The sequence below is a fragment of the Acanthaster planci genome, linkage group LG05 (assembly GCF_054643075.1).
Source record: "Acanthaster planci isolate LZ-2023a linkage group LG05, COTS_SCS, whole genome shotgun sequence".
Classification (NCBI taxonomy): domain Eukaryota; kingdom Metazoa; phylum Echinodermata; class Asteroidea; order Valvatida; family Acanthasteridae; genus Acanthaster; species Acanthaster planci.
The window spans coordinates 3,179,547-3,206,762 of NC_141781.1; the positions used below are offsets into that span (position 1 = coordinate 3,179,547).

Consider the following 27,216-nt stretch of genomic DNA (forward strand, 5'->3'; position numbering starts at 1 on the left):
CAATGAAAAGGACAACTGTCTAATGCTTTGATGTGTCGATGCTCTTAGCCTTATTTGACTTTTCTAAAAATGAAAAAAGACATTTAAAAATTGATCATCTACGTTAAACTTATTTTTATCTTTTTCTTACATTCCCAGCCAAATTGGAGGCAGCATGTGAATACCAAGACAGCTCAACTCTCTACCCGTTTGCATACAGGGTTCACACTCATAAACTCGGTAAAAATTAATACTTTAATTTTTGACAAAACATATCAATAATTTTGTATTTGTAGCTCAGATATTGAGCCCCATGGTAAGACAGTAAAATACAGTTTCTTGGGGCAGAGTAAGACTTTTATGGCCTCGAAATGTTCCTTCCAACTATAGCCACGTAAATATCAGAGAGAAACCATGTTTGGACGGGTAGGCAGAGGTGGTAGCAAATCCAGTTTTGCAAGCCCAAGTCATGTCACAGGTCATTTGATCAGAGGTCAAGTCAAGTCAAGTCACATTTCATTTGATCACAGGTCAAGTCACAAGTCAATTTGGTCCAAACACAAGCAAGTCACAAGTCTTTGTCCAAGTACGAGTCACGTCACGTGACGTGCGATTTCAAACCACAGCCAAGTATTCAGACATGGCCTTCGGCAGACAAGACTGAAGTGGAAGTCGCAAGCCAAAGATTTTTTTAGCCGATTGTTTTAAGAATGCAAGGACTAAGTTAATTAACAGGCCTTAATTAAAACTTAAATGGGTTTGATTGAGAGTTTTCTGACTTGCGTTGGTGGCAAGTTATAATGTGAAAGTCAAAGTCAAGTCACAAGCAATTTTTGCAATTCCAAGTCAAGTCATGAGTCAAAAACTGATAGAAGTCAAGTTACGAGTCACACAAATAGCGACTCAAGTCTGACTCGAGTCCAACTCAAGTGACTCGAGTCTACGACTCTGCCAGTAAGGTATCCAGATTCTGAGTGATGGCCCAAAATGGGGGCTCAAGTTTTTTCTGATTTGATTTTTTCATCCATGAAAAGGACCCTCCACCTCCAAAGGAACGCTGGTATCATTTGTAAAATGTTGACACTTTCAACTCCTGAAAATGGGACATGTCCCCAGTGGAGAACATGTCTCTCTCCACCCCCAATTGATGGCCACTGAGCTGGACTTGTAATAGTTTGGTTACACGCCACTGCATAGCTCATTTCAGTGGACATCACATGCCCCAGCACATTCATAAATTAGTCACGGTGAGGTGGGTGCATCATTCACAAGAACCTGTGAACATTCTGTAGGCGGTTTCCGGAGGGAAGGTCTGTGTAACAGCCCTCCCTGTCAGTCGACCGACCACAATTAATCACAAGGGAGGTGAGAGATTGGCTGTCTGTTGGACATCTCTGGTGACTGGTTAATTACGTGCGCTGGCAACATCACACTTTTGACGCAGTGCGCTCAACCTGCAGACATTACCCATTGAATCATGCAGAGAAGTGAGTCATGAGCCAGTGTTGGATGGGGACTAGATTATGAATAAATTATTAAGTTCTTTTTTTGGAGCCCCTCTAATCAACCCTTCGATTGAATTTTAGTATTCATGAAAAACAAAAACCATTCCTGACGTCACAAAAGTGAATAGAAAAAAACAACCAAAGCTGCTTGCAGAAATAAAAACGGTTATCACATTCAACTTCTGATCACCAACAGAAGGCAAACGTGGCTACAAATGCCAAAAGATACTTCCTATGTGCATTTATAAAATCTGGGTTCGGGACCAGACAGCCAAAAATATGAGACTTGATCATGCCCTAATTTTACTCATGCGAAAGAGCATGAACAAAGGACATGCCATTTGTTTACTTCGGAGTTGGGCTTTGGACGATTTTGGAAGTTTCAAGAACCAATGCAAAAATGCACAGGGAATGACAGTAAAGATCCTGTGAATGAAGGCAGGGACAATCTACCCAACACAGGGATTCCCAAGTAAACTGCATGTGTTGTAATGAACGTAGTCAGCTTGTTTCACGTGAAATATTAAGCATGTCATGGAGCTACGAAGCAAAACAATGTACCTAGTGAAACAAAAAATTAACAGTCAACATGTAATGTGATGCATATTGGTTCACCAGTTCTTGGCTTAATATTGTCAATGGTGCATTGTTTTAGCAATTTTTTCTAATTAGCTGCTACTTGGAATTTTGGCCTCTGTTCTAAGAGGTAATTTATTTCCAATTAACGTAGATTAGCTCCTTTGGAGATAAGCATGATTCTCAACACAAAACAGCAAAACAATCTGAGGAGTTGTAATTAAATTTTGAAGACTTTTATTACCAACGTTGACAATAATCTTGGAATTACAGAAACCACTCTTCAGGATTCTGAGGCACACAAACACAACTCATTATACCCTTCAGCTGAGCCAATTTCACAGGGTGATTTAGCTAAGAAATAAGCTTACCAAAAAGACATTTGCTTGGCAAGCATGGGTCACAAGCCAAAACGTCATGGTGTGCATATTTCCTGTGACTGGTGCCCCAGTATTTTTTGTTTAGCACATAAATTTGCTGAGCAAGATTTTCTTTCAAGCCGATTTATGGAACTCGATAAACACAGTAGTACATGTTCTGGAATGTTGGCAAGAACTTGCTGTTCACTCTTGGCCACTGAAGGCCTCATTAAATGACACTTTTTGAGTATTTTGAAACTTTTTGGATGTGAGCCACACCTCATTTTTAACATGTATAATTCAAAGTACCAGAGCATGAACATCAAAGTTCATCCAGGTTACATTTAATATTTCCCAAATAGGTAAAGTGGTTTCTGGCTACCGCATCCGAGATGACAACTGGGAGGAAGTTGGCAAGAGAAACCCTCAGCTGCCTCAGGTATGAAGGGATGTAAGGATAGGAAGAAAGGAGTTATGAGAGAATGAAGAAACTGGAGATGATAAAGGATGAGAACTCGCTGACAGATTTAACAGTTGAACAGTTGCGGTAGTACATGTACATTGACAGAAAAATACAATAACATGTTTTTTAGAAAAACTTCATTTAATGGACGGAAAAATACAGATCATATAACGCTGACCCAAAAAGTACAGAAAAGGCACCTTTTGTTCACACATGCAGAATACAAAATCTTGGAAATACACAATTTATACAAAAAAAAACTGAAGGAACACTTTTCTGCATACTGAAATCAGCTGTACAGTTCCTGGTATTGCTGTCACCTGTCGGAGGGGCAGCTGGTCTGACTCGCTCCTTGATACATGCTATAGATAGACTGCATCAGAGTGGAAAGGAACCTCAACGGGAGTGGCTGAGATGCCTGCAGGAATTCTGGGAGCCCAGAGATGGACTTGCTGCAACCTTCCTCATGCCAACAAACTGCTGTTACGAGGAACACGCCCATTTCCTTGTCTTTCTTTTTCAAACTCTAATGCATTAAGGGGAAAAGAATGTAATTGAAAGCTCAGTATTCAGGATGGAGTGGGCATGACGAACGGTGTAAATCTTACACCATCAGTTTAAATCAACAAATAAATCCAGCAGCCATTCGTTTGGTTGCTTCTCTTTGGTTGTTTTGGAGATTTGAAAACACATATTACATCATCACAAGTAATTTTTGCACTGACAAGAAACAACTCGGCCGATTCTCAGGTATGACCATCAGAACACAGCCCAGATTTAGGAACAGGTGGAACCACTTCACTTTTGCGCAAATTGAATGCATTTTTAAATGCATCTCCAGCAAACAGAGCATTGTGGCTTGCCAAATACGGATGAGTACATGATGTTTGAGAGTGCAGGTGCCATGCAGTTTTGTGGAGTCCCTGGTTTTTTTTGTCTTTACAACCTTACGAGGGGATAAGAGACTCTCTGCCATTTCTTGACTCAAACGTACACGTACATGTAAGTTTATCCTTTTTTATTTGAATAGATGTTCTATCCTGTATCCAATCCCGGTTCTACCATTGAGAAGGGAGACACACTGGTAAGGTTCAGTCTGTAACCCTAACCCCCGTTGAACACCGCATAATGTAAAGCATGACAGTTCTGTAGTATCAGACCTTGTCTAAATGACCTGGCTGTGTCTGAAAATAGCATGCAAGCCTACATATATCGGAGCCATAGCCATGCAGCCACAGCTACTGCACTTCCCATAGACATATGCATCAGTCTGAGCCCCTAAAGATCTGCATCCCACACAACCCTTCATACACACTGGCACTGCATAAAGGTGGCACCAAGGCCACGTGTTACCATGCACTGACTGTCAGATTACAATGACCATGACAAAGACACAACAAAATCTACAGTTGACAGTTCTAAATAGATCCCAAAACAGTGTGCAAGAATCCACCATGACATTGGAACTGCCTGCCTCATCCAACAACATGCACGAAGCCATTATCCGAATGAACAGATAACCTTTCAGCCACAAGTACGTTACATCAATGATTTTGTTACAGGCCATGAGGTGTACATTTGAGGGTGACAAGGACAAGGACACATACATTGGGTAAGTCCCTGGCAGGATGTAGTCATTACTGTTGGCTAGTTGGGAGCTTGTGAATGGCTCTGATCAGAACATAAGGATTTGAAGCATATTTCATCCAAGCTTCATTTTAAATTGACGCATGAATCATGACTCAGAGTACTTTGGATCATTTTAAACAATAATACTGTGCACTATACAATGGTTACCCATTGAAATACTAGACTAATGTTTTTGAAAGCAAATCCCACAAGCCTTCCAGAATCCTTAAGAGCTCCCTGGCTAGAAGTTAGTTCAGGCATCTAAGCGTTTAAAGAATCTGTTCTGTTATGGCTTCTACCCAAAGACCTACAATGTATATTAAATTACTACTGCACTAACTTCTTATTCTCCATGCGGTTGGAATTTGATGCCGTCCTGGGCGCAGACATTTTCAATCAGTGTACAGGCTTGTAGAACATTCGAAGTCAGATCAGAATGAATATCAAATTATGTACTCTAAATGCAACATGCACGGGGTAACGACGCAATCAAAGTAAAACATCACGGCAAAATATATCTGCGGCGTATCGGATTTGTTGATGCATCGTTTTAGAATACAGACGCAGATATGCAAATAGCCGTACAAAAGCCGTACAAAATTTTGAGTTTTCCCATAGGTTTGATGTGTCCAGCAGGCATCACTTTGTATATGAGTCGGCGCTCTAGTTTTTACATACATGTAGCTCTATGCTTCTGCCTGACTTATATCGCAGGTCAACCACCAAAGATGAGATGTGCAACTTCTACATCATGTTCTACACAAAGAAGGAGCCAATGCCTGAGTTTGACACCTGCATCGACTACGACTACCACTGGGTCGACCACCTCAAGAACATACCCGACAAGCAGGCCAGCACATTACCTGACCCCCCAGAGAGTGAATAAAGATTTTGATATGGTGTGTGTGGGGGGGAGTGCTTGATACCGTTTGGGGTGAAAGGTGGGTAATGTGAAGTATTATGGAAGGGGGACCTAGTCACTGTTTGGGGGGGGGGAATCTGGGGAATAAGGTAAAGATTTAGGTGAATATATTTGGCAATTTAGGTTGGGGAAAGGGAAAAAGGACCAGTGAAGTTTTGGAAAAATGTGCCACCAATTGCAAGTTATGGCAGCTATGAGAACTGTGCACACGGTAACATTTTCAGCAAAATGTTGAAAAGATCAAATAATTCTTATTTTGAAGTATGATTAGAAGCAATGGGCACTGCTTAACAAGAGAAACAAATTGGGAAAAGGCTCTACTCATTTGTACATGTAAATCAAAATGCACTCAGAGCTGCAGATCTTGAAACTTATTCCAGGTGCGAAATGGGACAGAGGGGTACCCCCCCACAAGTCAAATGCCTATACACCCCCTAGATGTCTGAAGAGTTTCCCTGAGATAACAGTATAACAATGACCAACACAAAGGCGGGGGGGTGTGCTCTCTGTCCCATAGTTTGCATTAAATGTTAAAACTAGGACGGGAAATCCAGCTTAGAAATGGCCGAATAGGAACACCAAACAAAAAAAGAATGCATGTGTGTAGTAGCCAGTTCCTTATTCTGCATTCTATTAAGGGGGCGGGAGCGGTGACCCTTCAAATGAGGACAGATGTGGGCAGTCTCATGTTGCAGTCATGTTGGTCAGATTCCCTGATGCTATCCCATTATAGCCCGAAAGATGCTGGTTTTGTTGGGCACCAGCCTGTTTTCACGAACATCAACTAAAAAAATGATAGCTAGGTTCATGAATTATTTGTACACAGCTATATATATATCTATATTTTTGTTGGCAGGTTGGGTCTGTTGGTGATCTGTTACAGTATGAAACATTGCGCATTTGTAGTAAAGTTTAGAAAGTGACTTGACTATGAGCAAGTGTGATATCAAACAAGTGAACCTGCAGTACATGTGAACACCAATACATACATGCATGTGTGTATACTTGACATCTGTGAATGAGGTAAAGCCAAACCCATGAATTTTAGGCAAACTTGCCTTTAGCCAAGGCTTGCTAACTTTGCAGACAACTGGGAAAAAACAAGTGTAGTTTAGTTTGTAAGAATTTGTGGTCAAATAAACTGTACATAATGTAAGTTATGAAATAGCTATGATGATCTTGCCATAGGGGAAAAAAAACTGTGTGAAATGTAACTTTTCAGAGACAGTGGAAATGATAATCATGAAAATTTTAATCAATTTGGATTGGGTACTTTGTTAACCGTGAAGCTCAAGACAAGAACTGAAACACTAAGACTGCTGAAATATGTACATATACATGGATGTTGAGGTGGCTGGGTATAGTGTGGACTCGGCTTTCACTAGCGATAGGCTCTATTCTGTGACGTCTATCGATTGCATTTGTCATGTCAAAGGATTATACATGCATGGTTGGTTTATTTGTCACCAATAAAATATGCTTTGTTAGCTTCCCCGCTCCTAGTTTCCAGCGCAGTGAATTGAGGACGAAAGTCGAACTGTGTTTTATATATGACGAGGTAAATTCGTAATGAGGTCTATGGTAATCAGACACATTCAACTGTTGCACAAACGTATAGACCACTATCAGTTTGGCTACAGTTGTATGGGCGGCCAAAATTTGCATAAATATGGCCTGCTGGTGGGTTTCGGATTTTACTTCCAATTCATTCAAAATGGACACTTGTCCCATTGATTTTAAATTGGGTTAAATTTCATTTAGTATTCAGTAGCACATGTATTTTTATCTGGTGTTCTGACAGCTGCGTGGGATTTTTAACACTCTGTGCATTATTATTCTACTTTTATTCCGACGGCCAACTACAGTTTTAGCAGCCACTTGTAGGAAAATCACGACTCTGACGTCAAAAGAGCAGGCCCTATTTTCAAGCAAACTTGACCAAAGTACCAGTGATGTTAAGTGCTGTTGGAATGGATGGCATGTGCAGTCCTGCAATGCACAATTGCCATGGGAACCTGGAGAGCACACGGTCAATACAAGATGTAGCCATGTTACCCAGGATAACCCACTCCTATTGGTATAGACTGACCAATCAGATTCAAGGATTCAAGTTTGCTTTGACAATAATCACCCCTGACATCCCTGCAAAACCACAGGCACTGATTTCATATTTCTAAATGGACTCTTCTCATGGAAAAATTGGCTAACTTCCCAAAATTTACTGCTTCTTTAAAAGCATTTGAGTCAAAATTTTTCGTATCTCCAAACACATACCAATATTTCCCGTCTTCGAAAATCTGGCCCTTTGTCTGTGGTTATTTCACCAAACGTGTGTTAAAAATTTCTAAGGAAATTTGATATTACATGCCGTTCAGACAGGTATTTGTTATTTTGAAATCTGGAGAATTGAAACAGTTATTAATGAATACAAAATAATGGGATATATTTTTATTTATTGGTGTGATACATGAATAAAGATATAGTTTTGTAAGAATCGGTGAGTTGAAAATTACTGCCTCAGAATAACGATTTCAAATGCTAGTGTGATTTTTTAAAGTTAGCAAGGACAGCTGTGTGTTAACGTAATGTGGTTTTGGTTGAAACTTGTAATAAATGACTGGTGTAGGTACAATGGTGTTACAACAAATAAACTCTGCATTTGCTCTGTGTCTTTTCATATGTGTTGAGAAATAAGTTGTGAGGCTATGGCTTCATGGCTAACTTTTCCCGTTTTCTAAAGTCGACAACACTAATATTCAGCAGTACCTGGTCTTTAAGGATGCCATCTTGGCGATGGATCTTGCGACTGGTGGAAATTGAATAGTGTGAGAGTGTTACTGAAAGAAACCCTGCAACTTTGCGGCTGTGACATTGGTGGAGAAATGACCAAACCACCAACAGCGTTAACGAAAGGCCATTTTACTAAAAAAGCCTACACTTATTTCAATCCAACATTTCAAACCTACCTAGCAAAAAGCGGACCATTCTAAACCTGCACTATGTGATAAACTTTTCACACTGTTCCAAAGATCTGGAATTGGATGCTAAATTCCACACTTAAAGAAAAGTGGCACTTGTGTGTAGTTAGTTGGAATAATCCACAGTCAAGTTTGACAATCGAGCTTATGTTACGTTCCAATCTGTGTGGGCAGGTAGCATGTGGAATCAAGACATAAACAGTATATCAAATAAATAAATGGTATAAATATATAAATGAGTACTTTTCAATTACCTTGTAAGATTTCAGCATTGCTCATTCCACTGTGCTCTGTATAACGGCTCGGATCTTTTTAGTATCCACAATCAACTGGGCATCCTTGGGGTCTAACTTCAGGGCTGCTTCATAATCTTGTAAACCTGAACAGATTCAGAACACCATCAAAGTATTATCAAAGGGTTAAAGGGGGGGGATTCTTTCTAGTTCAATTGAAATAGTTTTGGTGATTTGAAATTAGCTCATGATTGACTTAAGATTGACCTGTGACTTATGGTTGACAAGTGCTTTGACTGGTGTGAGGATGTGCAATTGACTTAATACGGACATGCGACTGACTTATGAGGATGTGTGATTGACTTAGTACAGACATGCGACTGACTTATGAGGACGTGTGATTGACTTATGAATGACTTTTGACTAACTTGTGTTTGAATTATGACTGACTTACGACTGACTTGTGACTAATTTGTGCTTGCCATGTAATTGACTTATGAATGACTTGCAATTGACTTAGGATTGACTTATGACCAATTTGGGACTTACTTGATTGACTTGTGGTTACCTTGTGTTAGGACTAATGGTTTGATGAGTGATTGATTTGAGACAGACCACCTTTTGACTTGTGAATGACTTGATTGCAATTCCGTTGTCCTTACCTTCAATGTACAGTTCCAATTCACAGAAGGCAGTGCCTCGTTTAACATGAGCTCGTAGTCTGGACTTGGCGTTAGCCTCTACTGGAGGTGTCAGAAGGTCCAACGCCTATGTATGACCGAAATCAAGCCATTTGAATTAGGAAATATATTACAATGGGGGACGGGACAGGATGTGCTCTTTGGCAAAATCAATACTGTCAAGCTCCATTACACTTGTCACCAGTTAAATTTCTGAAGCAAATCCAGTCAGGTTAGGGTAGTCCAAAAGTTCTCTCCTTGCCTTCCACCTCTGCGACCCAGGTTCGAATCCCACCTTTGTAAGCATGTGGATTGGGTTTTCAGTCCCTACCTGATTCCGTGGGTTCTACCCAGAATATTCCTCTGGGCTTTTCCTCCCACCTCTAAAACTTCAGCTGCTTCTCACTGTCTCCCTCTACAGGTTTCTTCAGGCTTGCGAGCTACCGTGCCAAGGGCACTTTGGAGGAATCCTTGGTGTCATTACCAGAAACAACTTATAACAATAATTAATGCATGTATTTTTGCACTGCCTTTTACAACGTGCTTTTTTTTTACACGTATATTTTCTTGTAGAGCTTTGAATCTACCATCCTTTCCTGATTCCAATAAGAATCAATCAATCAATCAATTGTGTACAGTACAATACCTTGGAACAGTCTTCAATGCACTTGATGAAATTCCTCAGCTTCAAGTGGCAAGTGGCCCGGTTAGAATAAACGCTTTCAAGTTTGTCAAGGAGATTAGTTTGCTTTTGCAAATCCAGTGCTCGATAACAGAGCCTACATGCATGCACAGAACATCAAATGTATTTGTCTTTATGCAACACTGCAGACAAACTTCCAGTGGAATGGCCTTCACCACATTTATCCAAAGGATACGAAGGTAGCTTGCTGTCTAACCTGACAGCCAAGTTGTAGGCATTGACGGCGGCTAGGTAGTTTCCCGACTTAAAAAAGCCACTGCAGACAGTTGCAAATGGAATTATTTATAATAAGAGAACAAAAATAGTAAGAGTTCCAAAGTCAATTGCCACTAGCATAGGCAATCAAATATATGTAGCCATTTTTGGCATCACTCCCTCTTTATGAAACGCAAAAATACATCTTTTCTCAGGATTATAGCCAGGACTTGTGAAAATTTGCCATTTGCCAATGTCAACTGACAGCTGGAACCCAGCCAGTCACGTCAAAATCGAATTGGTTCCAGTTTGTGGTGCGAAATACTGAAGAAAATTAAGAATCTGGATTCAGAAGTCCAGTTCGGCTAGGAAAAACTCAAAACATCATCCCTGCATGACGGACATTTTGGAGGGATTTTGCCAGCTAAAGTTGGAGTATGCTGTTAAGTGCATTTCTCTACACTTGGAATTCCAGTCTCCAATGACTTGGACCATTCAGCACCAAGTCTCAGGACACAGGGACTTACTCTCCCTTGTCCTTCAGCCAGACTGGGTTCTTCTCTTCCTCAGTCAGGTCTGGGTCATCGACGTCTACTACCCTACGCGCCTCTGCTTGCTTCCTCAACCACTGAAAATGAAAAAAAAGGTCAAAGCAATTCTCTTAACGTGGATTCAACAATAGCTGCATGCCTGCACACATGATAAAACAATTCAGTACGATACAATCATAGTGAGGAATTCATATCATGAGGCTTACAGCAAGTGCACTAACTGACCAAATGAGGTCCAATTCCCAGTGCATTCATTATAAAAATGCCAAACATAAAGAACGTCTGTCCTGTGGGGCACCATGCTCAGGCATTTCTAGCTCCAGCCACGATGCAATGGGTTTGTACCCATTTGGTCGAACATTTTTCACATGGATGCTGTGCTACCAAGTTCATTAGAGTTAACATGTGATGTATCCCTTACGGGCTACCCTGGCCATTTGCCAAATGTCAACGCTGTTTCCAGCTTCACCTACATTTTGGAGTCAAGAATCTTGTTTAGACTTTTGTGGGAAGCAACTAAAATACTCCACAATCTGACTTGTTGGATTGACCACGCACAGTTCCTGCTTGGGGTCATCTGCTTACCTCTTCTTCAGCTTCTACTTTGGACTCTCTGAGGGGGGTCGGGAAGACCCGGGGGGTGAATCTGACCTGGATGTTCCCTGATGATCTCGGTGGAGGCTGACTTTTGACTTCCGCCGGCTTCTCGTCTTTGGACCCTGGAAAATCACCAGCAATCACTTCAAGGGTCAAGGCGTGGATCATTTGCAATCTTGGAAATCGTCACCACAGTCACCCATCTTTTTGTTTTTTACACAAGTCATAGTAAACATGATCATCTGTGTCCAACAAGATATGGAACAAGGGTTCAAGCAGAGTTCTCATGGGATTGCAGGAATGAGCTCTGAAACATTACCCTCCACTTGAGTTAATCAAAGCCAACTTGTGTTTTGTGTTAAACCTTTCATTTCTTAACACATCGATTATCAGGCTCAAAGCTCACTTCCTTTATCTGACCATCAGAACAAATCTAGAATTTCAACTGGCTAGACCTATCTGGCATTCTACTGATCTGGCAGTGCAAGCTTTGTGGCAAGGGACAGAGTCTTTTTCCCAACAAAGAGAGAAATTACTTCTTGTTATTGTGGAACTGACCTGGACGTGTTCCGATGGTGGGCAATGCTTCTTCATCATCAAAAATGTCAACATCATCTGTAACACAAAGTTATTTACTTTTCACTTAACAAACAGTAAAGTCCCTTTGCATGGCTAAAAAAAATCTTCATCATGCACAAGAAGTTAGGTATGATAATTTTAATGGTTAGAGTCCCAAAAGTTGAACAAACTTGCCTGGAGTCAGACTGCGCCGCCTTGATACTAACACAGATAGCAAAAAAGACTGTGTACAAATAAGTTTCTTGCAAAATTAGATTTAAAAACACTGAAATCCTGGGCAAGACCACAATTCCTTCTAATGAGATTAGACAATACAACAACAGCTGGGGTCAGATACTGTAATCCAAATATCAGGCCTAAACACTGCTCTCTTGGATTGAAGGATTCCGAGAATTCAAATTTTAATGCATGTGACAAGAAATGAATATTCCCAATGGTCAAAAACCAAGCTTGCAAAAGAATTCACTGGGATTGTGCTCTGACTTTTTCCATGTGTCTCCTCTCGTTCCTTCTCTGCTTCCAGCTGCTCAGCTTTCCACTTCTCAAAGTCTTCCGTGGCTTTCTGTCTTTCTGCTTCTTTGATGCTTTCTATCCTTTGCCTTTCTTCATTTTCCAACTGCAGAAGGAATGCAGACATTTAAATCTGACTCTTAACCCAAGAAAAAAACCACAAGTACTCTAAATGCTTCTCAAAACAAGATTCCAAATTTGATATAGCAAAACACAAAGTACAAGAAAACAGGTGCCTCAAGAAACAAACAGTTTAGCTTCTTCAGTGAGTGTGTAGTATCTAGTCTCCAATAATTTATGTTTTCTCCGTGGTCACGCGACCAGACTTCCAATCAGTCAATCTTTAAGAAAATAGTTTGACATGTCCCAAAAAGTCTTAGGCTTCAAATTGAAACTACTGGGATTTTTTTTTCTCGCACAAAATGCTGACAAGAAAATCTCCATGAAAATTGAAACCCAAGACCTTAAACTTGGCTAGTGGAATACTCTTGAGCTTCTTGGCTAGTGACTTACTCTGCACTCTTAGCTTTGCTTTATTGACATTTTGGAGAATCTTGTTTGCTCAAGACTGTGACATTGTAAAGGCTCAGACTCTTTCCTGGTATTGTGGTCAGTCACTATCTGCACATGAATTAGTTGTCAAGTATACATGTATAAAAAGTTCCGTCTTAATTTTTGACAAATGGAAAACAAATCGAAATCAAAGTTGGCCCGATTTTGTTTTTGAAGTGTAGGTCTCAGTCTGCAGAGATTTTCTTGTCTTGTTTGTTGCAACTGCTCCCCGGTGTCTCACAGACGTGTCATTTTCATCTTGACATACATACTCTCATTTGCTCCTTGAGTGCTGTCCTGTCTCTCTCCCGTTTCTCTTCCTGTTGATGTTGCTTCTCTTGCTGTGCCTTGCGGTGGGCTGCATCAATGGCAGCTTGGCGCTTGCTTTTCATCAATTCTTTGTCATCTGGAAACCAAAGAATAAACTTTTAATCAGTTGCTTAATTTTTACTTGTATAAAATACGTAACAGATTTGAAGCTTAAGAGAGATATGACAATTGTCTCTGAGAGAGGGAGAGTCAATGGTTCTCATCTTCTGTGCACAGGTCACATACATGTACACTGTACATGTTAACTGGAACCTTTGAATAATACTGATAATTTTGAGATGTAACAGTGTTCAGACTGTACTGCTGTATCTAAACTTCATTATGAGGAATTTTCTCCTCAAACATGTAAAAAAACAGATGGCAAAAGAAACAAGGAATATACATATTGGGTGAGATCAGTGGATTTATGCAATCACACTTGTTTGTTCCATGCTTACCAGCTGATCATAGATTGATAATGCCCTAACACGCGATCTGTTGATCGTGCATTTATCGGCTGACTGTGCGAAAGTGCAAACTAACAGATGCACGTAACACCATTGAGAGAGATACTATCCCATGGTAAACCACGCATTATTGAAACCAGATTTACTGATGGTAAAGATCTACGACGTACCGTTAGTCCTCTCAACTTTTGCTTCCCCTTTTCTAAAAAAGTCTTTCACAACCACTTATTAAAAAGACAAGGTGACTACATGTAGTGGGACGCAGAGAGATGGAGAGATCATGCCACAAGATCAACCAATAGCACAAGGATTGTACATTTATTGCGTAGATCAACCAACCACATTGAGCCATTATCCACCACCTGAATTGGGTGAAATGAGCCGGTTCCATAGTCCAGGTTGTCGTTTCTGGAGACTGAATGTGATAGTGCCATCACCCACTTGCGCCGTTCCTTTGCTGTCATCTACCGGTTGGAATAGGACCACTTCAAACAGGTATGGAGGGAAATTCACCTGATTTCAATTAAAAAAAACATTCATGCTATGAAGAATTATGACTGAATTGGTTGTTGCACAACTGTCAGGTTTACTTATGCCTTGCCCCTAAACATGCGAAATAAAATGGACTAGGCCTGGCCAGTCACGGTATTTAGCATCAACAAGTGTAACACTAACAAGTACCATCAACAAGTGTCAACACTAACAAATAGCATCAACAAAGTGTCAATAATTTGAAAATACCTCTACTTATTTAAAAAGTGGTTGTGTCATAATTAAGAGATGCTACCATCTGCCACTGTGAAAGAAAAATTATACATCTGCTTCCAGATTCTTGCATGAAAACGAACAGTTTTTGCCACTGGGGACTGCCATCTTTTTTTTCTCTGCTGTCCACACAAAAACAAGATGCCAGTCGATCGGGCTGCATGAGCGGGCCCAACTTTTGTTGCTCAAATCTCCATACTCAAATATCATTTTAGATAAATGTGATACACTGACTAGGATATTTAAGGGCCTATAAATTATATTATAAAAAAAATTGTAGGCCCTAAAGACAAAATGTCTTGTTGATGCTAGCTGACACTTGTTGACCCTAAATTATATTAAGACTGTTTGATTAAGATTGTATGTACATGTAACTTGCCTAAAAGTCTCTGCTGTGTAACCATGGTAACGATAGCAGACTAGGCTGTAATTCCTTGTTTAAATTACTTGATAGCTTAGAGTGTTTTACGCAAAATCAGAAAATAGCGCCATAACGCAACTTGCCAATTTAAAATTGGCGCATCAACTTACTTTGAGGTATTCATCGGTTGAAAATATATCCACTTTGCTAGCTTTGACACCTTTCAATGGAACATCCACGTGGACTGATGTTTCCGTTTCGTCCCATGTGTAATCTCTGACTGTGATCGGCATGCCGATTCCCTTAATAAAAACTGGCAGTGGCAAGCAGAAATCTTTCTTGCATCAGAACAAAACTGAAGTTTTGTTTACAGGTTGAACAGACAGCGCTGTGATGAACTATGACCTATTTTGTTAGTAGCCAATGATAATTTTTTTTACTAAAGGAGAAGGAAATGTGAACCAATCAAATTGGCCGTTAGAGCAGATAAAATAGAAACTAAAGAGGGCGCTATGTACATGCGTAGACATGTGTCATGCATATAATGCCAGCCTGCTGCAGAGTTATACGCGTTACTAATTATTTTCTCCTGTTCTTACTGAACTGATTTGAAAACAGACTGGGTAAAGCGGTAAAGGAAATCACGCAAAATGTTGTCAGTAATGAGGAATGTTCGAATTGCTCAGGTAGGCCGTGAAAATTTCCATTTGAGTCCAGTTCTGAACTTCAACATCAGGCCCTGAATGCATGGCCAATCTGACGTTGGAACTGACAGTACTGTCCGTGCCTCACTAATTTGGCTATGTACTTGCATTCATTCATGCGGCTTATGTGTGTGGCTATGTTGTGCAGTTGACGCTGACTCCCCACTTAAATAACAAACTTTGTTTGAAGAAATGTTGGTGTAAATGGTTACAAGTACATCACTGTTACGTCCCAACCATTGTTGACCAATGTCTGTGGCAAATGTCTCGACATTATCCAGGTCAATGTGTCTCACACTTGACACAGTTCATCTAAAATGTGGCACTTCATCTGTTCATCTAGCCCCATGACCAATGACGTGACATTTGTTAACAATATGACTTTGGCACACAGGACCTCTCTGCTGCAGTTGGGCCGGCCCAACTGCAACACTCTAGTTGGGACGGGCCCAACTATAGTAGGGACGGGCCCAACTATAGTTTGGACTGATGCTATAGTTGGGGCGTAACATGCTTATTCAGCATTTTACGTGTATTATAAGCTATGAGCCTAAATGAGTTGCAGATGAGCTCCTGTATGTGTCATGTCCAGTTTATTCTCCACCTTACACTGTAATTTATCATTTCTAAATGACAATTCTCAATGCATTGTACTCCTACTGGGATTCCTCATCTACCGTGCTTTGTGGGAGAGCGGCGGACAACAGAATTGTAATTCGTAGGGTTGTAGATGCCAGAGTTCTATTGTGGGCCCTAGAAATTGTCAAGTTAGTTGTATTACAATGTATATGGATGACTTTCCAGAGTACCTGACATACATGTATATGTACCTATTGCATTTTATTACAGGGCCTTATTCGCCGACAGTGCATGGCGGCTTCCCAAGTCCAGGCCCGGCATGCGTCAGGTCGTCAACTCAACACCGTCATTTTGTTTGTACCACAGCAGGAAGCATGGGTCATCGAGAGAATGGGCAGATTCTACAAAGTTCTCAGTCCGGTAGGCCTTATTGTTGTCTGCAACATTTGGTAACAGAAACTGAAAAATGCCCAATGAACCACATGGTGGAATTTTCTCCGATTTTTTTGTCCAAAAATGATAAATGACACACATAGGACAGTAATGACAATGATAAAAACAGTGAAGAAAAACAAAATCCGGACTGCTTTATCAACACATGCCGAGGCCAATTGGTGATTCACAGCTTGGCTTGGCAGATTGTTGATTGTAGAGGTTAATTTTATGGATGGATGCATTAAATCAAACCACATGGACAAGAAAGACAAGTGGTTCTCCACTGAAATCACCTTAACCCTAACCCCCCAAGGGTTGCTGGTCCTAACCTTCCCCATTCACACCAAGTTAAACACCCATATGGGACTTTGTGCACAGAGGCTGTTGGACTTAGTTTTTCTGAGGTATGCCAAACCCAATGCAAGAGCCAGCTGTTATGGGCCTACCAGACCTATCCCCACAGAATAAAAACACTTTACTACTGTTTAAGTCTGTGTGGTTGGGGAAGGTTAGGGTTAAATTGATATTGCATACTCAAAAAGGGTAGGGGTGGAGTCATTTTTTAAAAAGGGAGAGAACGGGAGGTACACATGACTGTCATTTGACAAACAGCATTGAGAAGAATTCGTGTAAAAGTCGTTTTTGTATTTTGTTTCTGTCTCTTGGCCAGGGTTTGAATTTCCTGATACCGGTGTTGGACAAGATAAAATATGTCCAGAGCTTGAAGGAAATTGCCATCGATATTCCCGAGCAGAGTGCTATTACAAATGGTAAGAGACACACCAAAGCTTGTCCTGTTTCATGGAAAAATCAACTGGTAGAGTTTTAGCTCTGTAGTGGTCATCATTCCAAGAGTGCGGATGCTTATATACAAATATTGATTGCTTTGATGGTAAAACTACGGCGAAGCTGAGGTAATCACTGAGTGAGGGTAGTTTCCCAGGGCCTTGAGAAAAAGCAGTCGGTATTTATCACGTATGTGATATTCCCCAGAATAAGGTTGTCATGGTATAGTTGGTTGGGGGGGGTTGCATGTTGAAATAGAAAAAACAGGAAATACCATGTGACACACTCTTGACCAATCATGAGACACACTTTGTAGTTGAAGTTTCATAGATAAATTAACAGGTGTCACAGGCAACTGTGACTGTGTTGTGTGAATGCTTTCTGTTATGAGCAGACCCGGGTAATTGTCCTAACACTCGGCACACTCAATTCCAATTAGCTGTCAAGATTCCATTACATGTAAGTTGTAATCTCTTCTCAATTATCGTCCATGTATATCCAAGGTTTTGAATCTAGGCGCTATTTGAGTGTTCTCTTGTTAGCCAAGTCAACTGCGTGTTCTGTACGTCCATGACAGCTAGTGTTCCCTGTAAACATCTGCTGAACTTCTTGACTTCCAAGTTCAGAATACACATTATTTCTGAAATGTTACCCTCACGGAGCTGGTAAGTGCATGTTGGTTGTCAAATTTCTTGGATTTCTTGGTTGCAGATAATGTGACCTTACGTATAGATGGCGTGCTTTACTTGAGAGTAGTGGATCCATACAAGGTAATTCTTAGCTTCCTTGCCAATTTTTGTCCTGATTTTGTACTTTGCTGCACTCACTCTGGTATGCTGTTAATGTAGTGATCAATTGCCTGATTTTCTCAAAGTGGAAATGCAAAGAATGTGCCATTGGCTAATTGCATGAAACCTATAGTGAGCATAAATTTACTGGACTGCACTTCATCATGGCAGTAGACCGTCTACGTTTGGCCGATATTTAGGCAGTACAAGCAATAGGATTTGGGCTGTGGGCTATCATAAGTTCACTGCTCTTAATTTGTTGATCAGACAACCCTGTCTAAGAGTATCGTATTGTGATGAGGAGAAATCTCACAAGTCACAACAGGTTGCTACTAGTCAGTCGCTAGCAACATGCAAGTCTGGTTTCTAGTCTCAACCAACTGTTGCTAGGCATTCCTCTGTAGTCCCTCCTCCTCTGTTACCATGGTTACGTATGGCTTTTAATTGTCCCGTGACTGGAGTACAACTCTGGACTCACTGGTTGTGATTCAGAGACAGTTCTAAGTGTTCCATGCTGTTGATTTGGCAGGCAAGTTACGGTGTCGAGGATCCCGAGTATGCCGTCACCCAACTGGCCCAGACCACAATGAGATCAGAGATAGGAAAGATCACACTGGACTCTGTCTTTAAAGAAAGAGAGTCACTCAATGTCAGTATAGTGGGTGAGTTTTAGTTACCACAGTATGTCAGTAGGCATAGAATAGCAATGATACCTTTCCCTTTCAAAGAAAAATAGCAGCACCTAGTGAGGGGATTTTCCCAATCATGGCTTTGTCTTTCTTAGGCATTAGGCTTGAAGTTTACAGATTTGGTCTCTGAGTTGAGATCTTGAAAGTCGGTGTAGCTCAATTTCTCCTGGGTAAGCTTCCGTTTTGTCCAATATGAGGCTGAGATTTTGGACGATTTCCGTTAGGCTTCCACAATAAATGTTTGAACCTCATTTTTGACTTTGAGCTTGAAAAAGGGTTTGCGTCTTATTGTTGATACTGGATCCCATCAATGAATTCTCAGCCACTTGGTGCAGAGACCACACACTGGTTGAATAAGAGTGCTCTGCTTTACTTAGCTAGGACTGTCCTATTGGCCAACGACTCTGGCTGACATATTATGCAGTTGGCAGGTTGATGCATGCTTTTCCCCATTCAGTTGCATGGCTTAGTCATTCTGGCAATCATACTAAACGTACACCTGAAGACATACACGTAGGCTAACCTTAACCGCATAAGGACACTTAGAATTATGCAGAATCTTGTTTGATTCAGTGCGGATAAGGTGACAACCTATTGATCTTAAGACCCACTGTTTTGTATCAAGTTATTCTTGAAGACAAAAAGACAACTAACGTATGAAGAGTCATCGCAAAACGTTATCTATCCATTTTGTTAAAATGGAGATAATGCATGATTATTGTTTGCTAAAAAAAAGGAAATAGTGAGGAAATCTCCGACAGTACAAATCGGAATCCAACAGACAAGGTGCCAATTACCAGATAATTTTATGAACAATGTATCAGTCATCTTAACTCATATTTTAAAAAAATGGTTGATATCGCGTTTTGCGATGAAACTCTTCATATGTTGAGACCGGGCACTGCAACACGGTACTCAGCTGCACCAGCGAACTGTGTACCCTGATGCTGGCTAGGACGTTTATGGAGAAGTGCGATCCAGCAGTCACAAGATGACGTTGGTCCTTTCACCCTCGCATCATTCTTGTAGTGTTGGCATTTGCCCTAAAAGCAAAGCATCAGCATCAAACAGATGTCAAGAGAGTGTTCTCTTATCGTTCTTCCTGGACTTGCAGAGGCCATCAACAATGCAGCAGTACAGCCGTGGGGCATCAAGTGCTTACGGTACGAGATCAAGGACATCGAGCTGCCCAAGAAGGTCCAGGAGGCCATGCAGATGCAGGTGGAAGCAGAGAGGAAAAAGAGAGCTGTGGTCTTACAGTCTGAAGGTCTGTGCCCTCTCTCCTTGTATACCCAACCTAGTGGGGTCCAGATTCAGCTTAACTGGTTTGAGTGTTCACTTTGACTGTTTTCATTAGGGAATCTCAAGAAGTAAGCAACATTTAGTCATTAAGACAAATGTGCTGTAGCTAGGCTCTGCAGTTTTGAATCAAGAAAAATTTGAATAAACAGGCGCTAGATTTGGGTTGATGTACATGTAACTTCCAAGAAGAAGTTAAAACTCCTCTCTTCCCAACTGAACACCCTTGTAGATGTTCCTTGATCAATATAAGTTCATCACAACTCTTCCAGCTTATAAGTTGTAAGCTAGTCAAAGGTGTTCTGTCGTTACTGTGATTTTTTGAGTTTTACGAGTTGACTTGTGATGGACTTGGGATGATCCTGATCAAAACCCTGTTCTGTTGATACAGATTTGTTGCCATTCAACAACTTTAGATGTACTTTTTTTGGTTCCACAGCTTTGCTAATTTCTCATCTGGGTCATGTTTGTTCAGTGAAAAACAGCTGAGATTCAATAAACTGTAATATGCACAACATAACGTCAGGTTTCAAAACTGCCAATGCCCATCTGAGGTTAAGGGACCAGGTAGGAATCGTGTAAATAATGGACTCCATTTTTGGATTGGTGCAGGTGTTCGAGAGTCCGAAATCAATGTGGCGGAGGGTAAAAAACGAGCCAAGATTCTGGAATCAGAGGCCGTCAAGGCAGAGCAGATCAACAAGGCCTCCGGTGAGGCCCAGGCCATCATCGCCAAGGCCAATGCTCGGGCCGATGCCCTCAGGGTTGTGGCAGAGGCCATCGGCCAAAAGGTATTCAAGTCACGAAAAGGAAGTATTACACACTGGCCCCAGAACATATGCGTACGTTCAGGCAGTCGTGCTTCACTGTAGACTTCCATCATGGGGCAGCCATCTTGCCTTTCTACAATTCAAAGCAACGTATTAATAACTGAGGCTGCGTCCGAATCTCTTGTCTAGAGCTAGGTCTAGGTCTTCACTCCATTGGAAATGCGTGGAGATGCATAGACAATAGACCTAGCCGTAGCTCTGGAAGCCAGTTTCGGACACGGCCTGAGGCTAGAAGGAAAAATGAGTCTGTTCCCTTCTATATGTGAAATTGTATTACCAATGCCAGTGAGTCTACAGGAAACAAGACAAACATGGCAGCATCATGATCAAGGTCTATACCACCACAGAAGAGGCATTGTGTCCTGACAATATAACACTTGCCCATAAACTAATCAATGTACTCACCGCCGAGGACAACAGACTGACCTCTGAGGACAGGGAAACATCCTCTGTTACGTTTGTGTTCTGTCCTCTATAGATAAGGTATACGTGCAGCATAGCTATGGTAAACTGTTGTTTTGACTGTAATCTGCAACACTGTGCAGTTACACCACTATGGCAGACATAACATTAAATACTTTGAATCGTGCTGCACAGTTTGGGATCGGTAACACTTTGCATCTTTATCAGTATTTGATATGGCCTTAATGCAATTGGTCTGCTTCAGTTAATTTCCAATTGCGAGAAACACACATGAATTTGTAAGATTCCATCATCCCATCAATGAGGGGCATCTCTCTATGAAGATTCACTAAAATGAGCATCTTCTCAAAGTGGAATTGTGTCCGCGGTCATTGATCGCAGCACTCACTGCTATGTCTTAGATTTAAATCAGCCAGTTGACCCAGACAAGTTCCTCAGTCAAGGGACTGAGACCATACTTCGTCCCATCTGAGGAAAGCTGTAAATTTTTCTTCAAGGGCATCGTCAAAATTAAACAATTTTAGATAAAAATAAAATTGTAAGAATGCAACAGTCTTTTTCCCATTTAGACCATGTACTCTGTCTCTAACAGTGGCCTTCACAATTAAAATTCCTTTGCACTGATTGTTTTAATGTTCTTTTTTTCATCTTGTTTACAATTTTACATCTCTGCACAGGACGGCAACAATGCAGCGTCGTTGAATGTAGCTGAGCAGTACGTGGCAGCATTCAGTAACTTGGCCAAGACGGGCAATACAATACTTCTGCCATCTAACACCGGCGACATCAGTAGCATGGTTGGACAGGTATGGAAAGAGCTTAAGACCTTACTGCTCCAAGTGAAGGCCCAGCTGGAATGGCTTGTCACCAATTCAGTGTCACCGCACACATCTAAACGTTCCAATACAAGGATGACCTAGTATTATCTGTCTTCTCGATGGAGGTAGCCTCTGTCCCTGATTAGATTCCAACAAAGCCCATTTTTTTAATGCAATTGATTGTTTTCAACTTTTGCGTTGTAAATGTCATTTCCTGACGCCAGAGAGTACCGTCAACTGGGGGTCACTTTGGTAGGTTAGAATCATGATCGTTTCTGCTTTTCCAGAAACAGAAATTATTTTTCATTGTTGATGGGACATATTTGTCATATGAAGCCTTAAGTCTAACATAGTAGTGGCAAACATCCTTTCACTTTTTTTAATCGTGCACTGGAGGCATTTATGAATGTTGATTCTGCTGGGACGGGATATTTTTCATTTTTTCTGTTTTCAAAATTCTTTAAAAATTCATATCTTCATTTACTCAACATTTACATCCACACAAAGCACTGTCTGGTTTCTACTCTAATCTGGCAGACAACATCTATTGACGCTGGAGTACTGCAGCCAGGCCTGCCGCCTTGTAAAAAGAGCCCAGATTGTGTGGTGTTACGTAATTTTCTTTTGTTCACGAAACTGGCACAGTGCGCTGCTGACGTCTTTTCAATAGGGGCCAGATTAGCGTGCAGTGGTACTGTGTGGCACATTGCTGCAGTGGTGGAGCGCTTTTGTCCCCGCTCGCATTGAATGTCCCAAACCGTAGTATACTGTTTCAAAAAAATGCTGGATTATCTCCACTATTGAGAGTGAAAAAAATGTTGCCAATTCCCAGCAGCCTGGTCTTTTGTTCTGAGTATGGTCTTTTGTTACAAGGCCCAGTTCCCTTTGTCCGATTTTGGAGACCCTGGCTATGCATATAAAGAATATGTGCCCGAAACTGGAGTCTCCGGCGGCAAGTCGTTAAGAGCTGCCAACTTACCCCTCTGGTTTGGGGTAACTTTGGCTGGTTCCTGGAATTGAATGAAAAAACATCAAAAAAACTTATATAAAGTTTTATACATGAAAAGCCTTCAGGCCAAGTCTCCAGATGTATTTTATGATCATTTGAGAGAATCTTATATCATTCATAGAGCATGTTGCAACAATATGACGACTACAGCCAAGGGGTGTGGCTTCTGGCAAAGTTAACCCGGTTTACAGTACTGTTGCTGTAACAGTGTGTGCAATTTTGTAATTTTTTAGGGCCACACGGTTGAAGTTGAGGGATGTTGTTTTTAAATCTTGTCTGGTTCCCATCTCCACCACCAGGCCATGGCCATCTACGGCAACCTGAGCAACCAGCCCCGGGTCCTCTCACCTCACCCAGTAGAGAGGCTCCTTGAATCCTCCCAAGATGGTGTACCAACCGAGATCAGGTCAGCAGAGAAGGACCTCCAGAGGAACATTGAGCAGCAGGAGGCCGAAATCAGGACACGACAGGAGACTCTACCCAAAGACATCTGACCCCCCCCCCGAAGCTCATAGTGTAGTTTGAATGACTAGATTGGTGGCTTTCAAAAGAGGAGGATGCAAATTAAACAGGAGGTAGGCTTGAGGTTTACCTCGAGGGTTGCTGAGGTTTACTTGGGTTTTCACTTGTGGGAAAACCTCAATTTACTCCTTGTTTGATTTTTGATTTTGCCCTCTTCCTTTTCAAGTTCACAGCTTTGATATATTGTCCCGAGAATTTGTGTAATATATCATGTTTATATTTTACGTCACTCAGAGGTAAACGAGGACACACGTGGTCAACATGAAAAGCACTGTCACAATTGCAGAATGCATAGGATTTATACATGTCCCTGTTTTGCCCCTCGTGTTCACTGACAATAGGTGACTATTGGATGTAGTCATAGCACTGGAAGCCTGTTTTGAACACGGCCTAAAGCAGAAAGTATTGATCAGTGAATGGGCTTTATTCAGGAGTCGGCCATATTGAAATTGAAAGCAAGGGGAATTCTTCACTTTTGAAACCTGACAGCATCAATAAAAGAAAGGAAATGAAATTTTATGAGAGAGAAGTACCTGTGTACTCTGGTGAGTAATTTCAAATTGGTGATAAAATATGTTTTAAGCCAGATTTTGGATGGAAAATTTGAAAGGGAGAAATGCATGCCACTCCTGGAATAGTCTGGTGCCATCCCATTCAACAGTGAACAATGTGTAATACACATGAGGAACAATATTGAAAATGGCTTCCTGAAGACTTAGGTGACTGGATTCCTCTGCTGTGCAAGAATTTGCAGTGAGCCAGTCGTAGGCGGTACACATCTTAGGACATTTTTGGCTGGTGACCTGTTTCTGCTAAGCATTGTTTCAGTGCTGAGCAAACATTTGAGCTTCACTGCACCGTGAAATTGGCAACTGTGTGAAAAATATGGGGCAAGTTTGGTACAGACTTTTCTTTTGCTTTTGTAATAATTTTCAATTCCTCTGTTGAACACAGTAGAATCATTCTGACTTATCTGAAAAAATCTGGTCCATAATTGGCAGAAAGAGAAATTACTACTCAACTCCAAATAGGTTGAATTCAAGGAAAGTCCAACTTTATAGTGAACTCTTTGTACTCCAAGTGTTCCTTAAACACTTGCCAAGAAGCCAGAGGCTTCACTGGACTACAGTGTCTCTTTTGGGGGGTAGGTGACGTCCAAAGAAGTCATTTTTAGGGCGGCCAAAAATACACTTTTCTAACTTGTATTAAGACCATTCATCACAGGAATTATTGATTGCCTGTTGATTGGTGTGATGTAATTCTCTCCCCACTCAGGAGTATCATGAATAAATAAGATAAGTAATGTTCTTAATATGTCTTTGATTTATGCAGTGTCCATATTAAAATTATGCAATTTTTTCTGCTGTGGCAGTCAAGTATAAATTTCTGTTATTCACAAGTATTGGGAGTAAACAAAATTGAATTAAGACATTTAAAATTAAATTTGATTGAATTCACAAAATTAAAATAGTTTTTTTTAAGTTCTTTGTTGAACACTCAAAAAATTTAAATACAACATGAAAATTGTATAAGAGTAACCAGACTTACCGGTCATAAAGTCCAAACTCTTCCTGATATTCAAACATTTAAAAGCCGAATATGTTCAGTCCTATGAAGTTGATGTCAGCTTTCGACCTTTCAGCTCCCCATAAGTTCAAAGTTTGTGTGCAGAGATCCAACCGATCTCAGTGACCAAATAACCATGTAGACAAACTGGAGCGTTTTACATTTTTTTATCATCACAGTACAATTGTTTTGCAATGCATCATTGCAAAGCCCATAGTTGACTATTTCCAAATGCCTCATTTACACAATGGCACAGGTAGCTATACAAATGTGCATATAATATACCAAGACAGAATTGACCCATTTCTGTCATTCCCTCCATTTTGGTCTGTAGTAAAATATATTCTCACCGAGGCAGGTATCAACCATCCAACAGAATGGTACAAGCTCTTGACCGTATGGGTAGGCAATGGGATATGGGGACGAGAACATTATTGAGACCCAAGTGACCCCTGTTCTACATATCCTTCTGTGTGGAACTCTTCCCCAGAATTCCATATTAGGTGCATCTCATCGAGCCCCATGGTGCATCTTCTGTCCACACAGCCTCTCCCCAGATAAAGCATTGTAATGATTCCCCCAGGTACCCCTGGCACCTGCCCCCCCCCGCCTCAAAGACCCCTCCCGCGTCCTCCCCGCGTATACTTGCCTTGCCGTCCACTGTTCACTCGTTTGGACGAATCCCTTTAACAAAGTGGACCCACGTTTGTATGAACTTTCATATATGTAGTTTCACAGTATTTGAGTTTGCCATGAATGAAGTAAAACTAGCTTTCACTTGACACTATATTGCAAGGGACGGCTTTTGCAAGCACACATTTAACCTGCTTTTGCATGCAGCTTTAAATACACATTCATCCGACAAACACAAGATGGAATTTCTCGTGTGAAACGAGTGGGATAATTTCGCGCGTGTTTTCTGTCGTATGAAAACACCCGACTCTGCATAAAAGGTGAGGCTACACAAAGAATCCATATTTACTGCGCTGAAGTAACGGTGTTATATTACTTGTCTAAATGCCGGCTCAGTTGAAAATACAAAGCACTGAATAGACAGCCCACAGCCTGCGCAATCACAGCCAGGCCTTAGTGTGTCATGTACACTGTATACATTTGGGAATAATGCACGTGTTATCCCTTTCAATCCTTTTTTATTTTAAGGGCTGCAATAACTTTCGCGGTCTATAAACAGATTAAAATGTTTACGCAGCAGATAAGCAGTTTATATTAGGAATTGTAATTGCAAAAAAAAAGAAAAAAAAAGTTAATCCCTGTACTTGAAACCGGGCTGTCATAAACAGCTGTCGACTGCACGGTAATATCGTCCCTGCAAAAATGGAGTGAATTATTCCAGTGTGGATGCTATGACGGGTTTAGGTAAATGTTGGAAAGTCATGAGGATACCGGCAACTTTGTTAATGGTAAGCTTGACCACTCGTTAATGATAGACATTAAGAAACAAACAAGTTATCCAACACTGACAGCATCATACAAACCGCTTCGCGGTTAGAAGCATCTCTAACCCTGAAACGACACGTAAGAAAAGTCTTCACTCGAATTGACGAAAAACACAGCGTTTAGGCCCTAATCAGTCACCGTTAATTCGAAAGGGGGGTATTTTTCGTCGTTTCTTTTACTTTAATTTTTACTTTTCCCAATTTACTTGTTAGAGCAGTCAATATTCTATCGATTATCTTGCCAGTAGATTCATTCATCGCTTGTGTAAAGAGTTGAGCCACCAGTAATTTTTGGCATTTGAAGCCAGCAGCCACTATCATAAGACAGCACTTGCTTGCAGCCTGTCCTGAATAACCAGATCGTAGGTCTTTTGAGATCTGCCGCGTACCGATGCGTT

At 41.0% G+C, this 27,216-nt stretch overlaps 3 protein-coding genes across 4 annotated transcripts in view; 2 read left to right on the forward strand and 1 right to left on the reverse strand.

The window, feature by feature from the left end:
- Positions 1–8,084, forward strand: part of LOC110982914 (peptidylglycine alpha-hydroxylating monooxygenase-like) — a 20,869-nt gene extending 12,785 nt beyond the window's left edge. The window contains exons 8-12 of the mRNA XM_022241699.2: positions 139–219; positions 2,782–2,858; positions 3,913–3,966; positions 4,445–4,494; positions 5,226–8,084. Coding sequence (XP_022097391.1) covers positions 139–219; positions 2,782–2,858; positions 3,913–3,966; positions 4,445–4,494; positions 5,226–5,397 — 434 coding nt within the window. The 3' untranslated portion in view covers positions 5,398–8,084. The remainder of the gene's footprint in view (positions 1–138; positions 220–2,781; positions 2,859–3,912; positions 3,967–4,444; positions 4,495–5,225) is intronic.
- On the reverse strand, positions 2,281–15,310 carry dnaaf4 (dynein axonemal assembly factor 4). 2 transcript variants are annotated; one of them, XM_022241700.2, is made up of 12 exons: positions 15,084–15,310; positions 14,150–14,300; positions 13,284–13,417; positions 12,433–12,565; positions 11,929–11,985; positions 11,359–11,492; positions 10,750–10,850; positions 10,203–10,283; positions 9,971–10,043; positions 9,307–9,412; positions 8,666–8,790; positions 2,281–3,408 (listed from the first exon to the last, which is right to left on the reverse strand). In XM_022241700.2, the coding sequence occupies exons 1-11, from the start codon at positions 15,204–15,206 to the stop codon at positions 8,687–8,689; spliced, it is 1,197 nt and encodes a 398-aa protein (XP_022097392.2). In that variant the 5' UTR covers positions 15,207–15,310; the 3' UTR covers positions 2,281–3,408; positions 8,666–8,686. The 2 variants fall into 2 exon arrangements, with proteins under 2 accessions (XP_022097392.2, XP_086992983.1); XM_087136857.1 differs by lacking the exon at positions 15,084–15,310 and having other exon boundaries at positions 14,127–14,265.
- A 123-nt stretch (positions 15,311–15,433) lies between these two features.
- Positions 15,434–24,309, forward strand: stoml2 (stomatin like 2). Its single transcript, XM_022241764.2, has 9 exons — positions 15,434–15,599; positions 16,467–16,616; positions 17,302–17,401; positions 18,129–18,187; positions 18,735–18,867; positions 20,009–20,161; positions 20,806–20,984; positions 22,124–22,252; positions 23,573–24,309. The coding sequence occupies exons 1-9, from the start codon at positions 15,564–15,566 to the stop codon at positions 23,765–23,767; spliced, it is 1,134 nt and encodes a 377-aa protein (XP_022097456.2). The 5' UTR covers positions 15,434–15,563; the 3' UTR covers positions 23,768–24,309.
- The last annotated feature ends 2,907 nt before the right edge of the window (positions 24,310–27,216 follow it).

Coding starts and splice junctions, on each gene's coding strand:
- dnaaf4 (XM_022241700.2), bottom strand. CDS start 15,206: ATGCCGATCACAGTCAGAGATTACACATGGGACGAAACGGAAACATCA. Junction 10,851..11,358: donor AAGTAGAAGCTGAAGAAGAG/GTAAGCAGATGA, acceptor TTTCATTTTCAG/TGGTTGAGGAAGCAAGCAGA. Junction 9,413..9,970: donor GCATTGAAGACTGTTCCAAG/GTATTGTACTGT, acceptor GGTCATACATAG/GCGTTGGACCTTCTGACACC.
- stoml2 (XM_022241764.2), top strand. CDS start 15,564: ATGTTGTCAGTAATGAGGAATGTTCGAATTGCTCAG. Junction 17,402..18,128: donor GCAGAGTGCTATTACAAATG/GTAAGAGACACA, acceptor TCTTGGTTGCAG/ATAATGTGACCTTACGTATA. Junction 18,868..20,008: donor ACTCAATGTCAGTATAGTGG/GTGAGTTTTAGT, acceptor CTGGACTTGCAG/AGGCCATCAACAATGCAGCA.